The sequence below is a fragment of the Mesitornis unicolor genome, unplaced genomic scaffold (assembly GCF_000695765.1).
Source record: "Mesitornis unicolor isolate BGI_N332 unplaced genomic scaffold, ASM69576v1 scaffold22128, whole genome shotgun sequence".
Classification (NCBI taxonomy): Eukaryota; Metazoa; Chordata; class Aves; order Mesitornithiformes; family Mesitornithidae; genus Mesitornis; species Mesitornis unicolor.
Window position 1 is genome coordinate 121142 of NW_010201496.1, and position 18607 is coordinate 139748.

At 35.0% G+C, this 18607-nt stretch overlaps 1 protein-coding gene across 1 annotated transcript in view; it reads right to left on the reverse strand.

Moving 5' to 3' along the window:
- TRIP11 (thyroid hormone receptor interactor 11) overlaps window positions 1–18391 on the reverse strand; it is a gene marked incomplete at its 5' end in the record, with an annotated part of 21889 nt that extends 3498 nt beyond the window's left edge. Inside the window, 15 exons of the mRNA XM_010190117.1 lie at window positions 80–194; window positions 992–1073; window positions 3772–3871; window positions 4359–4462; window positions 4813–4976; window positions 6403–6596; window positions 6814–6954; window positions 8320–11340; window positions 12397–12603; window positions 13603–13643; window positions 14332–14673; window positions 15392–15557; window positions 16121–16189; window positions 16901–17176; window positions 18281–18391. Of these exons, the coding sequence (XP_010188419.1) occupies window positions 80–194; window positions 992–1073; window positions 3772–3871; window positions 4359–4462; window positions 4813–4976; window positions 6403–6596; window positions 6814–6954; window positions 8320–11340; window positions 12397–12603; window positions 13603–13643; window positions 14332–14673; window positions 15392–15557; window positions 16121–16189; window positions 16901–17176; window positions 18281–18391 (5133 nt within the window). The remainder of the gene's footprint in view (window positions 1–79; window positions 195–991; window positions 1074–3771; window positions 3872–4358; window positions 4463–4812; window positions 4977–6402; window positions 6597–6813; window positions 6955–8319; window positions 11341–12396; window positions 12604–13602; window positions 13644–14331; window positions 14674–15391; window positions 15558–16120; window positions 16190–16900; window positions 17177–18280) is intronic.
- Window positions 18392–18607: the final 216 nt, after the last annotated feature.

Genomic DNA, 18607 nt, shown 5'->3' on the forward strand with positions numbered 1-18607 from the left:
ATTTAGTTTAGCAGTAAGTTACTTTGTTTTCAGGCAAGGCAAATAAAAAAAGGAAGTCTAGTTTTCTGCAAAGTATTACCTGATCCAGTTCTTCCTTTTTTACTCCCAAGATACTTCCCATTAACCTTAACACTTCAAGACGTTTATTTTTTGGAGTATGAAAGTGTCCAACAAAGAGATTTCTCATCAGGAGCCTACAGAACAAAGGAAGCTTGTAATACAATCTGCTCTTACCTAACAAATGATTGTGTAATATTTATGCATTTATTCCTCATACTCTTGCCTAATTCACAGTAATCCAAATAAACAAATCTAGTACAGGGAACTAAAAGGGTATCCCACCGATTTCCTTTCCCTAAAAAAAAAGTTAGTGTCAATTTGGACAGTATTAGAAACATTGTATGCAGTAAGGTGAAACTGAATTGTACATGAACAAGTTTTGATTTAAATATTCCAACCAGGGAAAATGTTTATTCTAAGATCTTGACTCAGGAGAACATTTAAACAGGTATTTATGTACAGTCCCAAATTAAGATGTAAGGAAGGGGACAAGGGAACCCAATTCCCTTTCCCTGTTACAGTTCTAACCGGTAAAGGAAACAGAACAAAACAAAAAAAAATCCAAAAATGCAAGGATGAAAGATTTACACAATATCCAGGTGATGCTAGCTACATGGAAGGACTTGCTGTTCATACCTCAGACATCATAACAGACGCTCATTAAGAACTTCTATCTCCACTGCAGAGCTAATGCTACTGAAGTGCATTTCTGCTTAAGAAATGTATCAGTAATCCAAATTTACATACACATTGGTTTTACTAATCAAAATTACCATTTACAACCACTAAGCAATTGAAAAACGTGAAAATAATCCAAGTATAATTACAAGATCACATATGGAAGCCCAGTTCTGCATTACTCTTGCAACTGTGTTAGTAACATACCTGTACATTGTAATTATGTATTTTTAGTCCTTCATTAAAGACTTACTTGTCCACTTTTCCTTCTGTGCTGTTCATAAGATTCATCAGTTTATTTTGCACATCTTCTAACATTTCTCTTCTGATCTCACCTGTAAAATGTTATGTCACAGCAAATAAACAAAAATTGAAACTTTGTTGCAAAACTTGCTAATAATACACATTTTAAAATAAAGTCATAATGTTATGGTGCTTTTTTAAAAAAATAAGCCTGCTTGGTTTTTTTAATAAAAATAGTATCAACTTTTAATAAGTTATTATTATTTGAAATCAAAAGCTAAGATTGCTGGAACGACATTCAATGCTAAAGCAGAAGAACACACAGAAAATAAGTCAATTGCAGAAGGTCTGATGGACTGCTCTGTTCCACTGAGGTAATACTGAACTGGAAAGAAACTCTTGATCAAGGTCCTGTGGTGGCAAACTTTTTCATCGTCTGACCAAATTGCATGTTGGCATCGAGTCTCTTGATCTCAGTTTTCACCTAAACCCAGCTATTCTGCATACTCTACTGTCAGGTTGCTAAAGCCTTGAAGGAGTAAGGAACTCTCCAGTCTGCCAGGAGAATCACTGGCAAGCAGAGCAAAATCAGTAACTTGTGGTGGACCTGTCTGCTGTTAGGACCTCTCCTGCTCCTGTTACTGATGCAAGCTCTTGAACCAGCACGCTGGGACACATGCATCTGAAACCAGTGCTGTGCTTCACGATTCTGTATACTGTCAAGAAAGGCTCTGCAGAGATTTATGCATGATTCCCCATCCTTTTTTCCTCTATAACTTTTAACATTTAACATTTTAACATTTAACATTTAAAATGGCAGAGACATTCTGGAGGACAGCTACACAGCTATATTTCATCCATAGCGATTCTGCAACTCTATCATGAAACATTTTTAAAATGGAATATTTCCTTCTAAAATAGAACCTTACAGTTGAAAAGGACTTAAACACGTACTTCATGTGTATGAAAAGACTGAATAACAAAAACATCTTGAGCCAAAATTCAGCATGGACTGCTGTAAACCAGACATTTACAACAGTCTCCAGTAATTTGTTAACCATTTATGGCAATCCAGAAAACTGCATCTGGTACATCTTATACTTTTCCATTAAAATCACTTCTGCTGCCAAAAAAATCCATAAAGAAATCCTTCAAAAGATTTGGCCAACAAAACTGTGTCTGGGAATGTATTTGGCCAATTTTCAATAAGACATTATATGTTTTCTTGTATAAATAGAGAAAATGGTATAGTCTTTTTTTTCTTCAATAAAAAAATATGATTTATTCTACAACAACATTAAAGTTGTTTCCTTTATGCAACAATCCCTTTTCAATTTTTTAACAAGTAAATCGCTTGCCAACACAACATAGCTTGATAAAATACTGAGATTCAGTTTTCTCTCAAAGTTCAAATACCTCCTGCATTTGAGGGTGCCATATTTGCCTATGTCAAAGTTAAGTTAAATCCAGAGTGTTTGAAAACATTAGCTGTGAATGTCTGTAGTGAGACAGAGATATGCAGATCAGCCAATTCAAAATCAAATCACTATTAAGTTGTACATTCATGTAGCAGCTTGAAATTTAATTTAGCTTGTAAAATTCACATGTGAACTCAGGGAGCACTCCTGTGACGCCCACTTGGATGCCAAATTGCACTTAGACACAACTAAATTTAAGTAAGTACATATTCAATTATGTAGTAGAAAAGTCGTAACTTTTTTACATTCAGAGCAAAAGTTACCACTGCATCCAACAAGAGATGATGTTCCAGGTCTTCCCCAGCAAGCCTTAATTAAAGGCATTCACCACAAAATTTCCCACAGACAGAGGTAGGGGAAATCAGAAAGTAAGAGCTCTTAGGTAACCACAGAGGGTGAGCAAACCTCTCACAAGTTTTCCTCTGAATTTTGATTTATCCCATGTGCTCAGTGGAAGCCTGACCATAACAGAGGATGCTGCAGTAATAGCAAAATATGGTGACCCACAGACATAAAGGGGAAAGAGAAAGTAGTTGGGAAAATGGAGGAGGAAAATACCTATGAAAACAATTTAAAAATACATAAAAGTCTGATATTAACAGTACTGACTGCTGAGGGAATAAATTTACCCATATCAGAACTGTCATACAACTAGACACAAAGAAATAGCTTTCCTTCTTGGTTCAACAAAACATTGCAGACCAGCTACCACCTGGCCAAGTTTTGTTTTCAAATCTAGAGTAATGACATTCATCAGATATTAGCGTACTTAATCTGAGAACAATATGAAAGGCATCTTTCTAAATATGAGCAATCAGGAAGCTTATTTGAAATGAGATCTAAAAACACAATCTAAAGATGTATGTCCAAGACCTTCCACATAATCTCTTCAGTCACATCTGTGCAAGAGCTACTCCTTCTACATTTCTTACCAACAGTACACCCTTTCTCTCTACCTCATTGTATTCCTGTGTCTATGTCAAATAAGGTAGTTACTTACTTTGGAAAATCTGACAACATGCAGTATTTCACAGACTTTTTAAAAAGACACTTACAGAGCCAAACCAAGGGTTCTGGTTTCTGGGGAGAAAACAAAACACCCACAACTACTACAGGATTTTCTTTTGAGAAAGATCCCTAACAGAAGGTAAACACACTGTTTCGAATTTATGAACAAGGATGTCCTCAAAATATGGCACAGGAATACTCTTTTCCTCATAGGAGATGAATTTTGTTAAGTTTCTAGGAATACTCCGTTGTCTTCTCAGCTGCTTGGAATGCTTTAAGCAGAGATGCAAAAAAATGTAGTTACCTTCTTTCTTAAGCTCTTCAATCTGCTCCTCTTTGATGTCAAGCTGCTCAGTAAGCCTTGATGCTGCATCCAGTGCAGCATTTGCCTCTTCTAAGCTTTCCTGAATAGAGAGCAGGAAATGGACAAAAAGAGAAGCAAGGGAGTTCGCTATCACAATTACGCTAATACAGCACAGATCAAACATAACAGATGCAGAGACTTCAAATCACTCATTCTTTAGAATAACTGGATTGTAAACTTCAGAAAATGGATGATCAGAATAGGAATGCTACTTTGCTGACCATCTTTTAATGCCTCCCTCTCTTCTAAGGAAGAGAGAATAACTACGTAATTTCAAGTATTATAGAATCATAGAATGGTTTTGCTTGGAAGGGACCTTAAAGCTCATCCAGTCCAGCCCCCCTGCCATGGGCAGGGACACCTTCTACTAGATCAGGTTACTCAAAGCCCCATCCAACCTGGCCTTGAACAGTTCCAGGGAGGAGGCATTCTTCAACAGTAATGCTTACCACAGCAGTTAAAACCAAAAAATTCAGTCAAGAACTAGCAATCAGTTTCATTGGGTTCCATTTCATTATTCAGCCCACCTGCAGTGATGCCACTTTTTCTTCTAAGCTTTCTGCTTTTTTCCTCCATTCTGCGGTCTGTTTTTGGTGTTTCTCCAGCTCTGCTGAATACATAGCTTTTTCTTCTAAAGGGTTAAACATACAAAACAAAATATCTTGATTCACAATGTGCAACTCTTCAAGATATGCAGCTGCACAACCTCAGCATTATCATATCTGGTCTTTATGAGGTTGAGGTGGAATTCAAATTTCACAACTGGGATACTGACCATTGGTTTTTAGTATGTCAGAATAATTTCTGTAAGTTTTTTAAAAGACAGCAGATTCTGAAATTCAAACTATCAAAAAAGAAACCCAGTAACTAGTATATAAAAAGGAAACCTGGTAATTAATATTTAAAAAGCACCAAAATATGGTAACTATGCCAGACAAAAAATGCTTGTTGCAATCTTTGCTGTTTCTTGACAGCACTTACCCTGTTGGAATTGCTCTAGTACCATCTGCAGGTTGGCCAGTGACAGTGCATACTGCTTCACTTGGTCCTGGGAGATGGTGAGCTGCAGCACAGTTTCATCTCTCTGCTTGGAAACCAGGTTTAATTGCTCTTGCAACGATTCAACTTGCAGACTAGCCTGATGACTTAATGAAAACAAAATAGATTATTTATGAAGACAATAACAGAAGTCATCACAGAGAAAATTAAATCTCAGCAAAAACAGCCTACTTTTAATTCTTCAGCAATTTTTTTTCCTGATTCCTCTTAAAACAAAACAAAACAAAGCAAGACGACAAAAAACAACCTAACAACAGCTTTTAAATATGTATGGCAATAAAATGTTGGCAAGAAAAAAAACAAACTACTGTTGTTTGAAGTGCATTAGAAAAAGGAAAAAACCCTAATCATTATTGTTCATGATTATAACAGTATATTTACAAAAAAATTAAATCCTTATTTTGGTAATTGTCTGCTTCCAGTACTACATGAATCAATAGGTCTTTCTACCAATTTTTACTTTTAAAGCCAGACTCCAAGAACTCAGAATATCTTGTGCCACACTGACCACTGAACACCCCATTTAACTTCTCATTATGGAAAAATACTAGGAGCCTGATGTACTCCTATACCAGTCTTTTCAAAGAGTGAATATCAGGTGGAAAATCAGCAGTATTTCTTGAAACGTGTTTGACAAGTTTGATGAACAATCAAGAAACATTCTGATGAACAGTTTTTACACAATCTTCTCCCAACGCTTCCACAAGAGTTCTCTTCCACTTCTTCTGCTCAACTCTGAAATCTCTTTGCCACTTAAAGAAAAAACGAAAGACTGCACCTATGTACATTTTTTTACATTAAAATATTTGTTCATTTGGACAACTGTAATAAGATAAAAAATTTCTTCTGCCCAAAGTAACCAGCATAGGCATTTGAGTAATTTTAATACTTGTATTTTCATTCTTCTGGCTGAAAAATGTGATTATGGCAAATAAAAAAAACCTCACAATTGGCTCTAGCCTCCCAGATTCTGCTACTCATGAGAACTTCAATGCATATTGCTTTGTATATATACAGTATGAAGCAAAAAGCTTACAGCAGAGTATATTTTTTCCATAGTTCAGGTATAAAGTAAGGAAGTGTATTTGTCTTGAACGCAGTTTACAAAGCATGACGAGTTACATCTGTGCACTGAAGTGTATAAAATAAGCCTATTTCAAACAGAATGAAGTCTTGAATTAAAAGTAAGTCTATCTTTTTTGATTAGACAGACAACTAAATTGATGGGTTGAAGGATTTTTGTTGTTTCTAGTTCTAAGTACTGCCAAAGATTTGAGATTTCAATAGTTGCTACTAAAAGGACAAATACTTTCTTAAGTCCTCAACAGCAGCCAAGTATATTTCAAATCGCATTCCTTTAGATTTAGTGTAACAAAAGTTTGAATCTTTTTGTTTTCTCAACTGCTTAGTACGTTATGGAATGGTAATTCAGTAAAATAAAGCCACCAGGACCAATCTAGCTCACCGTGGTATTTACAGCCAATGCCACTGCTGTACAAATTGCAAGACTACCTGGCATTCTCCACTGCAGTAGATGAGGACATGAGTTTTTCTTCCAAAATCAAAACTTTCTTCCTCAGCTTGACCTCTCTGTCTTCTGCAGCTAAAGCTTCTCGTGTGTAGGAGTCTTCCATTTCTAAAAGGTGATTACGTAGCCTCTCCAGTTCCTGATTTAAGCGCTGCTCTTTCTCACGCAAATGCTGTATCTGTGCAGAACACACTAAGTTGCTCACACTATCACCTTTCATAAAAATAATTTAAGCAAACATAAAGCATTTTCACTGAAATACATCACATGTAAAAAGCACTTAAAATCAATGCACAAGTGATTGCTACAAAATATAATCAAAAAAATATTACAGATGCAGTTTCTTATTGTCTCTTCTTTTATTTCTTACAACTGTAAATTATTGGGTGGTGTACCTCACTCTGCAGGGCACTGCTCTCCATTTGCTTCTGTTTGAGTGCTACCATGACTTGGTCTCGCTCTTGCTGAAAAGTAACAGCCTTTTCCTGCATTGATTTAACTTCATTTAACAGTTGATTCAATTCTCCTGTCTTGCCCTGTTGAAGACACAAGGAAGCATTTCACATGTGGCAAATAAATTTACCAAAGGATACATAGTCTTTGCCCAGAAGATCATAAAGACAATACTGATCTAACAAGGAAAAGACCAGGACACCCATGGCCCTACAGCACAGAAAAACATTAGGGAACATATTCTTCTGAACATATTTCATTCACGTGTTATAAGACAAAGTAAAAGTTCTTGCTAAAAGACACTGTACAGGTGCATTGTCTTAACTGACTGCTGTGAACAAATGAGAGAGATTCATTACGTACACAGTGTCTCAGACACTTGCATACTTTAAAATTTCCCTTTTCCCCCAGTGTCTGCAAAGTGTTCTCTGTGATATCATTTTTCAGGCCATGCACTTACAAAGCATCAGCCTAGGTAGGTAAATATGAGGAAATCTTTAAAAGCAAACCATAAGGTGACCTCATTCCCAAGGATTAGCCTTCAATGAATCACAGCAATGTCTATCATGTTTTCAGATATCAAATTTCAATGAATAATGTTCCCACTTACATGCAATTTACTACCACTTTACATGAGCATATAAAGAAGTGGGAGTACGTCAGTTACTCAGAATTCACAGGTACACATACTTTGTTATTTGAAACTTTTCAGCACGCTCTTTACCTTTCGACTCATATGTTGTTTTGAAAGCAGTTGCTTTTATTGAATATGTTAGATAAAAGTAAACCAATCTTTGCTTTTATCACTGAGACTTATAAGCTTCAATGATTTTTTATTAATTAGACTGAATATAATAGTTATTTTCACAGTAGAACCATAAACCTGCAGGCAAATCTTCTCTTTTTAGGTGGTGTTACCCTCTTACGCATAAAATACAAAAGAGGGAGCACATCGGTTTTTTTTTATTATTATTCGCAGAGTTTCTCCAGCCATAAAAACAAGATACATAGATACATAAACCCATTCATCTCACAAGGATGTGGTGAAACAATCACATTGGAATGACAAACACTAGAGGAAAGAACATTGAAAAATCAGTCCTGCTGGCCAACTCTGCAGAAGTTTGAGAATCATACAGTAAAAATAATACAGGGCACTTAATGAACAGGGCCAAAGCAAAATACTAAGCAGTTGTTCAGTAAATGAACCATTTCAAAATAAATGGAAAATGTACTTTATGGATGCACAATTAACAGATAACATTGTAAACCACTCACCTGCTGACTTTTGATTTCTTAACTTTGCAGGGGGAGGATTTTTGTTATAGTGTAAGGCAGCAAGGAGTCACAAATGGATTTCAGGCAAACCCTCGATGACTACATATACACAAAAATGCATTACCATGTGACTAATTTTAAAAGATACTTATAAATATGAATGCACACACCTGTTCTTTTTCTTTCAACAGCTTCTCAAAAGCCAGAGCTTTTTCCTTCATTGAGTGAGACTCAAACTCTTTCTCTTTCAGCATCATTGAAAACTGCATATTAGTTTCCTGAAGTGCTCGGAATTCTGTTTCTTTTTCCCTGCACTTTGCAACTATTTTTTCATTTTCTTCTTTCAGTTTTTGAATATCCATTTCTAAAATTAAATTTCTTTCTTTCAGATTAGTCACAGCTTGCTTCAAAAGCTCATTTTCATTTTCTTTGTTACTAAGATTTTCGCTCACAGACAGTAACTGATCACTTTTAGATTTAATTAATATGTCTTTTTCTCTAAGTGATTTCTGTAAGACATCGTGGTTTTCTTTGATCTGCCTCATCTCTGACTCAGTTCCTTCTTGACTCTTTCTTTCAATCTCCGATGCTGTAGCCACAGAATCAGATAATCGTTGATTGTTTTCCTGAAGAGTCCTAATAGTTGAATCTTTTTTTTCCAACTTTTTTTTCAGTTGCTCCAACTCCTTTTGAAGCAGCTTATACTCATCGCTAAGTACTTCAGGAGCACCGCGCTTAATGCCTGAAAGCTGTGAAACAGTGGAAGCCGTTGCTGCAGATGGCGTTACCAAATCAAGTTTACTGAGGAGAAGATCCTTGGTGTTATGAAGCTGTCCTATGCTGTGTTGAACTTGTGCTAATTCCTGGCTAAAACTTTTCAGCCTTTTCTCATTCTGTTCATAACTCTGAATCAAGTCATTATAATCCACCTGCAACTTTGAATTACTATCACTTTCAACTGAAATTTGTGCTTGAAGCTTGTTTAACTCTTCTTGGAGGTGAGCTGACTCATGCTGCATGTTCTGAACCGTGGTTATTACCTGTTGCTTCCACTCTTCCATCTTCTTTACTTGCTGCTTTAGTTTATCCCTTTCTTGTAGGAGTTCCTCAAACTGGTTACTGGTAATGCCTCCTGACCCATTATCAGTACCTGTGCTGGATGTCTGCAAGACAGTCAATAGCGTTTGGCATTTTTGACTTAGAGCATCTATTTCGATATCTTTTTCTCGAATGATACGGGATAAATTCTGAATGGTTTCTCTAGACATGTCTTGACTGCTGTTTTCAGATCTATTAAATAACTTTTGATTCTCCTCTTGCAACCTAACCAAAGCTGCTTCTTTAGCAGCAACCATATCCATGATATTACGATACTCTGTTTTTAACTGACTGTTTTCTCTTGTCTTCTCACTTAAAACTGCTAGTACTTGTTCTCTTTCCATAACATAAGCTTGCAGCTGCTGCTGAAGACAAAGAACATCCTGCCTATAGGAAGCTGAGGAAACTCTAGCATTGAGAGCTTTTATTTCTAAATCCTTCTCTTGAATGATCCGAGTAAGTTTGCCAACCTCATCCTTTGACAACCGATCAATTTTCTGACTTAGAGAAACATTCTTTTCATTTAGAAGCTTAATCTCCATCTCCCTTTCTTTAATACCTTTTACCAATCTTTCAATTTCAGCTTTAGATAAGTCATGTTTTTCATTTCCATTTTCTCCATTAAGGGTCTGAACTTTGGTTTCCTGAAAAAGATCAGATGAATCAGTCTGAATAATCTGTCTCTCTTTGTGCAACTGAGTTTTAATTTGTTCAATAGTTTTCTGCAAATTTTTAATTTCTTCATCTTTCTCTAAAGAAAGTCTTTCATGGGTGACATTCATTTGCTCACACTGAAATTTAGACTCATCTATTTCCTTTCTTTGCTCCTGCAAAGACTGCTGAAGTTGCACTGTTGTTTGATTCTGATCTTCTATTGTTTTTTTGTGAACTTCTATTTCTTCTTCAAGATTATTCTTTATCACTTTTAACTGTGTTACCTCACTTTCAAGTTCAATAATAATGTCCAGAGTTTTAGGCTCAACCACAGGCATAGATCTACTTTGCTGATCCTTAAGGCGTTCAATTTCTTCTTTCAAATGATTATTTTCTTCCTTCATGACTGCAAGACTTCTGTCTTTTTCCTCCAAGTTCTGTCTTAAGACATCCTGCTTTTTTGAAACTTTCATATAGTCCTCAAGTTCCTCCTTTGCCTGCAAGGCTTGATTTTTATATTTTTCAATAAATACCTCTTTTTCTTTTATGAGTTCTGTTAACTGCTTCTGTCCTCCTAAGCTAGTTGTCAACATCTCTTTAGTTTCTTGATGGTCAGCTTCCATCTGCTCAATGCTCCTTTTAAGGTCAGCAATCTCAAAGTCTCTCTCTTGATTGAGTTTTACTAGGCGCTCATGTTCAAGCTGCAATGCAGTGGTATCCATACTACGTGCATTTGATAATTCCTCAATAGTTTGCTTATAGTTGCGTGCTTGTTCCGAAAGCCTCTTTTCCATCTGGTTTAATTCGCTCTCTAACTGTCTTTTTTCCATTTTCAATGCCTCCACAACAGTGTCTTTTTCCAAGTAAACTTTATTCTTCTCAGAAATGGCATCACTTAACTCCTGTTTTAGTTCTTCAGTGGCTGCTATCAGCTTTCCATTTTCTGTTCTGAGATCAGACAGAGCTTTCTCTAAGTCTTCATTATGTTGTTTATTTTCTGAAATGTCATTCTGTAGTTTTGCAATTTCTACTTCTCTTTCTTTCAGAATCAGATCTTGACAAGACTCCTGATTATTTTTTTCTCTTAAGTTGCTCACGGATACAGAAAGTTCTTCCTCTTTTTCTTTTAGCCTCCGCTGCAATTCTCCGATTTCTTTTTTATTTTGCAAATTACAGTCCTGGGCTTTACTTAATTGTTCCTGAAGATCTTTAATATTGTCTTGAAGTTGCTGCTTACTTATATGCAAGTCATTAATCGCATATGAACACTGGCTTAGTTTTTCTTTCTGACTATCTAAGTCCTTAATACTTTCTGTCTTCTCAATTTCTAATTCTGATACTTTCTTTCTTTCGAAATCTATGTCAAATTTTAGCTGTTTGATGATACTATCAGCTTCTGTGCGCTGTTTTGACAGCTGCTCCTTCAGTGTAATCATATGCTGAAAGGAACACAAACAGTAATTCATTAGCAGAGGATAACCAGCCAGCAATGCATTTCAATCAGTATTATCCTCTAAACAATAACAACAAAAAATAAGAAGAAACAATATTTTTTCCTAGTTGCCAACGTAAGTTGGCAAGCAGTCTCAATTAGTCCATACTAAACTAATTAAAACCAAGTATCAAATAGGAATAGACTACATTTCACTAAAAACAAGAACACCATCTCCCCCGAAAGAGCCCTAACTACCTAAATCAAGGAACAAAAAGAAAACTACTGAAGAAAAAGAACTGTCAGAGCAGTTGGAATGGGTATGCAGCAAACACCCATTACATAAAACAGAGAGGTATCAAATTTAAAATAACAAATTACAGAAGTGAATGTATATATGTATATTCTATTTTCAAATTCTTGTTTGAGATTATTTTTAAACACACTTGCTGGGAATAATTCCATAGGAAAACATGGTAAATGTTCAATTCCATAAAGTAAACCAATACTGAAAACACACGGCTTGCAACTATACATTTAGAGGTCAAATATATCAGAAAGGTGACAAATGTATTATTCCATTTGGATTACATATAATTGGTGGCCTTTTTTGCTCCACAAATGCTCATATTATGAAGAGCTTGTAATAAAGTAACTTAATTCTTCAACATAATTAAAATAATGAAAGGAAAATAAAGTTTAAAAAAATCATTCATGTTATCCATACTGTCAGAAGACAGAGGTTGATACTAGCAGGATAAAAATAAAAGTCAAAAGTCTTGTGAAGAAAAATCAAGTAGTAGTTAACTGAACTCTGAAAAGTAACATCCATTACGGATAGCTGACATGCTGTACTTCCTTTGTCCATAATAAGTGGGTTTCCTACACTTCAGAATACTGCATTAAGTCAGCAGATATGGTTCCAATATTTTTTTTAAGCCTCAGAGGATAAGTTATATTTCCCTGCTATCTATGTTCAAAGATCAACTTAAAAGATAAACTCACACATGTAAATCTAAACATTTATTTTAGCAGTTGAATAATTAGTTGCAATATTTATTACCTGAGTAGCTTCTTGATTCTGCTTGTCTAGTTCTTCCAATTCTGCTATTAATGTTTCTCTTTCAGCAATACTTTCATTTAATTCGTGTTCTTTCCTTTCCAAATCTTGTCTTAACTGACTTAGTTCTGAACTCTGATCCTCAGTATACGCAGAAAGAATATTTTCATGTTTAAGTTGTGCACTTGACAGTTCCTTCTCAAGTCTCTCCTTAAGTTAAAAAAAAAAGTCTAAATATTAGACTTTATCTTGCTGAAATTCATAAACTGCTTAGATTTGAAATGGTTTTGCAATTAAATGCAAAGCATACATTTTTATGCTACAATCTTTAAACCTACATGAATATTACCCCAGTTAAAAATTCTTCATTGTGAAGTATCTGTCTCTGCCACTCATACATACACACTCATTTACTCATTATTAAATTCAGGAGGGCAATTTACAAACTTCTCTACAAAAAGCCACGGTCTGACAAGCAATGTTATATCTACTTCTGAGGTATGGATCCACAGCTGGGATAAACTATTATATCTTCAAGAGACATCCTAAATACGTATGACGACGCATAGCCAGACAGGAACTTTTAATCAAAGACATCTAAATAACATCCTTATGACAAATGCCATGGGAAATCTTCAATGCATGCAAAACACAGGAGACTCCAGTTGAAAAATACTACTGGATACAAAGTAAACTAAGCAAAGTCTCTCAAGCCAGAGTTTATAAAGGGCTATTTCAACCTTGTCAAAAACTAAAGGTGTATTCCAGAGAAACTGTATGTTCCACTGCTTCACTTCGTCAGTAAGATGGAACGTCATAGTATTAAGATTACTACAGGGAAGAAGAGATATTTTATAATTGACAACTGTCAAAACTGAAACGTGCCAGAGAGGTGAAAAATGACTATTTTTTCAGAATGTACTATGCATACTTTAAGAATATATGCTACAGTAGCCTAAATAGCAATGAGATAGGTGGAAATCCACTATTCTTTAACACAGTATGCTGTGGAGTTCCACATGTCAAAATGTATAATTTCTATCAATTCCACACGTAATTATAGACTTAATCTACAATTATTTCCTTGATTACAAGGTTATTTATGTAGCAATGTGAATTGTCCAAGAAATGTGTAGTTCCAGAATATGTGTTTTCCATCAGTTACTATTGTTATGAACTTTTGTTGGCTTTATTTAGAAATTGCTTTACCTGACTTAAACTTGAAAGTCTTGCTATTTCATTTTCTGCTTCTGTAAGGGAAAACAAAAACACATAATTTTACTACTTTCCAAACAATAAAAACAAATAATCCTTCCACCTTGCTCCAACAAAACTCTGCTGCTCAGAAGAGAACAGTTTCACAGTATTTTGTGATGATAAGCATCAGTGCTGTAAAAGATTCAAATGCACCACTGATCACCACCGCAAAGTAGAGTGTTACTTTTACAACTTTGATTGTGGAGGAGGACTTTGATACTACAGTGTACCAGCTATGCAATATTAAAACATTTCCTACATACAGATATACTTCTTAAACAGGTATGTTTTTCAGTGTTTCTTTAAGGAGAAGATAGTAGCAACAGACTTCCTTTACACACAAAAAGTGTACTTTTAGAATTCAAACAAACACCTTCTATTGAGGCTCACTCATTTTTAAAAGAAAAACCTATCAAACAGCTGCCAGACAGGACTACCTACCTAATCAGAAACATCTATGATAATCGCACTAGTCCTAGTTATGCCTCTTTTTCTGATTAGCCTTACTTCAATGGACAAACCTTTCCTAAAGCAGCAACTTTTAAGAGGTACATATTCTCATGTTCAGTTCAAATTCTTAAAATACATTCTGAGCATTAAACGTGAAAATATGAAAATATTCTTATATATGAAGATATACTAAAAAATAACATTTGAAAAAAAAAATCATCATCTCTGTACCTAATAGTGCTTGCTGTAGTCTGACAACATCTTCTGGTAGTGATGTTTTTGATTGGAGCTTCTTCTCCTGTTCTTTCAGGAGAGCATCTTGCTCTGCCACAGAACTTTGAAGCATACTAAAGTCAGATTTAAGATTTTCATATTCTTGCATTATTTGGATTTTTTCTACCTTTGCCAATTCTTGCTCTTTCAGAAGAATTTTGTTTTCTTCCTTGGCAGAAGACAATTTGTGATTTAATTTTCTTATTTCATCTTCTAGGTCCTTTACAATCTGCAACTCTTCTACTTTTCCTCCTTCTAGACTCGGAGCAACTTTTTTCTGTTCACTAATTTTAGAATCATCTAAAAAATAGCAAAGCAAAAAATATTGATTGCAATATTAACCAAAGCCAGCATTGTAGATCTTTCGCTTAGAAGTCTCCTCTTCCACCCCTTCTCCTGACAGCAGGAGACAGTCTAAAACAAAGACATGATCATCATCAACAGAAAGCTTACTTAAAATTAATATCTGAAGTAGTGCTATACATATTAATGTTTTGATAAGCAGCCTTTCAAATACTTAAGACATCCCTGGCTCTAAATTATTCTAAAAGCTAAGTGTTGCAAGAAATACATTGTTCACAATTTAATTAAAATATACTTGACCACCACCTGTCTTGGTGGGGAGATGACAGAAACTGATTTACCAGATTTGAAATCCCTCCATTGTCTTAATAATTTATCAAACTCCATCTAATTCAGCCTGATGCAAAATCTCTGTTTATAGTTTAATTAATTAAATTTCAAAGTTTTCCTGAATGGTTGTATAGAAAATGACCCTCTAGACTTACACACATCAGAAGATGAAATGCTATCATTCCACTGTTCAAGTCATCCACAGTGAATATAAGATACTAGGACACACACGCATCTTAAACATGAAGCTGAACTGAAGCTGAAATTCAAATTCCTAGACAACACATATTTGATATCTATTACACTATTACAGACGTATTTGATGCTTTAACCAAAACTGAATGTACAGTAAATTAAAAAAACGAGAGCATGTGGTAATAAAGACCTTGCTGTAACTGATTCTCAAGTTCTTCAATTCGCTCTTCATATTCACTCAGCTCTTCTCTGTGTCGACGACTTATCTCTACTAGCTTCTGTCTGTGTGCATCCTGCAATACTGAAAGTTCATGTTGATGTTCATCTATTTCTTGACTTAAATTCTGTTTGAGCTCCTAAAATATCATCAGAGAAACAGAATGGTAAAATACAGTACAGAAGCTTAAGAAATAAAAATTACAAAAGAAAGAAAAATTTTCCCCAGTAAAATTAAAGAATTTCTCACAGGAGAGGTCACGTTTCTTAGCTTTTGTGGGTTTGGGTTTTTTTAAACACATTAAAAGACATTCCTTTTAAAAATACGTTTACAAAAACAGCATGCTGTACATAACAGGAACTATTTAACCAATGTAGAGAGATTACAACAGAAAGAGTAGGACACACTTCAAGAATGACATGCAAATCCTTATTTTGCATCTTCAATGAAAAAAAGGTAAGACGTTTCCAAGAAGGCAGAAGGAATTATTTTGTGTATCTAGAATTCAGTCTCGTAAGTGTAATACACTCACATCAACAGCTTAGTAAATCATTCTTTTAAGCATACATACTATATTCATAAAATAATATAAACATCCTTTCTCAGAATAAATGACTTTTTAAATATAGTGCAGCAACAATTAATTAATAAAGCATAAGAATAAAGTATAAGAGGACTAGTTTGTCAAAGCTGTCATCTTACCTTAACAGTATTTTGCAGTTTACATATTTCACTTTGTTCAGCATCATTTGTCCCTTGTACTCTGGAAGACTGAGAAAAGAAAAATAATATATACATGTGAAAATTGTGATAAATGCGTGTATTTTTCACATTATTGTTACACACAAATGTGTAAAGGTTTGGAGTGGTTGTGTTATTGTACCTAATAAGACAACAGAGTTGCTTAATTTTACTTGAATATTTCCACATAGGAAAAGTATACCTCGGAAATCTGGCTATAGCTTGAAAAATGATGACTTACATCAAAAACAGCTTGAAAGATTATATTCTTTCTTGTCTCAGCAGACCATGAATTACAACTAACATATCAAGGACTGAGAGAAGAGTAAGTAAAAACAGCATGCAAGTATCCAACTATCATGTTGAACAGTATTGTGCTGTCAATAAATAATATCACAGACAGGAAAAACAAAAGTATTTTCTGAAAGGCTACACAAAAATGAAACTCTGACGTGCTATTCTAGGCAAATGTTTATAAACCTATTTTCCTAACTTAAAAAAATCATAAATAAAAGCATCGTGAAAAAGCATTTAGAAGTTAGTCACTGCATGAATGTCCCCCTAATCATGTGACAAGAAAATGACTAAAAGATCACTAGGTTTCTGCATTTCAGCTTTTCCATCAAATCATGTTGCTTCTAGAAATTGTACAGCACAGATTTTCAAAAGATCCACTCCAAAACCACCAAATGCAATGAAAACACTAATTTGGAGGGGAGGGAGGAGGGTAAGTGCACTCACCAGTGCAATCTGCTTCCAGTGGTCAACCTCAGATTCAAGCCTAGAAACTTCATTGGACAATCTGTTTATCTCTTGTTGTGACCAGATTATATCTCCAAAATCCATGTCATCTCCTTCAAACCCTGAGGAATGTCTGACCACTGGAACATAGGAAGCTGAAGCAGCAGCTGGTGGCAAAACACCAGCTCCTACTTGTGCTGACTGAGCAGCCGTTTGTACTTTCTGCAGTTGTTCCTGGAGTGCATTCTGTCTAGCTTTTAGATGGCTGATTTCCACCTGAATATACAGAACACAATGCATTGTTTCAGTAAGAATACTGTAAAAATACACTCTACTTTATCTCCTGTGGCCTTATGAAACGTAAGCCAACCAAGCAACACCCCTTCAGCACAAATTATTGATCACTTTCAGTAAAAAGAAAAGGAAAAAAACCTAACCACTCTCCTAATGGAGAAAAGCAGTCTTAGCTGATGTTTTAAAAAGTATCTCACACAAGGACACATTAAAAGTTTTAATAGCTTTCAGTTAAATAAAAATTCAGTAAAAGTGTTTGCTGTTTTTTCCAGCAGCCAAGGTACCCAAGTACTATAGCAAGATTCAGGCTAACAGGTTGCACAAGAAATTAAAATATTTAAAGAGGGTATCCAGATATGAAAATTAAGCAATATACAATGCTCCCCCAGTTATTTATACTGCACTTAACAACTCACTGTATTGAAATTTTACTTATTTACAATAAACTGAAATTAGCTGCATGCAATTTTCTCATAACAACTGTTACTGTATTTAAATAGCAGAATTCTATACATACCAAATTTCTGCTTTCTCTAGTTACTACATGCATTTACAAATAAAGCAGAAATAAAGCTCCTTCATTCAAAGACCATGAAATCTCATGTTACACAGTAGGTTATAAAGCTGATGTTTCCATCACAGAGATATTTCTCAAATTATGAAAGCTAGTTCTGTTCCCTCTAGTTGTATAAGTTAAGAAAAATAATTATTATATCCACAGACAATATAACTGCTTCAAATGAGAATTTGCTCCTGTTGCCCTCCTCAATAACTGAATCAGAAATACAAAGCAGCTTAAGTGTCCCTCCTCACAATGATTCCAGAAACAACAGAAATTCTGATATGTGCATGGCATTCCCAGAGACCTGTCTCACCTGTCACCTGGTATTTATCTGCTTATATTACATGATTCAACTAACAGATGATTCACTTAATGTCTCAGTGTCTACACTAATAAACCAAGAAACCATAACTGTGATCAGTATTTCCACCAAAAAAGTAGAGATACTATAGCAAAGAGCTAAAACAGCAAAATACATATGTTTATTGGACATACTTACTCAAATATTTTACTGTGTATCCTACCTCTTTCTGTTGAAGCTGATTTCGGTACTCTACAGATAACTGCTTCACTTGGAGCTCTGCTGCTTCATGCTTTTCTTCTAAATCACTACAAACTTTTTTCAGTCTCTCGTTCTAGCAAAAATGAGAAATTAATGTTGGTAATTTGGAACAGTTCTTACAGAATTTGAAAAGTGTAAGTCTGCTGAACAGTAAAGAAATCAATTAAATTGTACAGATTTCTCATGTTATTTCACTCAAAACACACAGTAACAGTAACTTCCAAGCGAGGGCCCAAAATCACATCCATGGTCACAGAGCCACAGAATCTCAGGAGTTGGAAGGGACCTC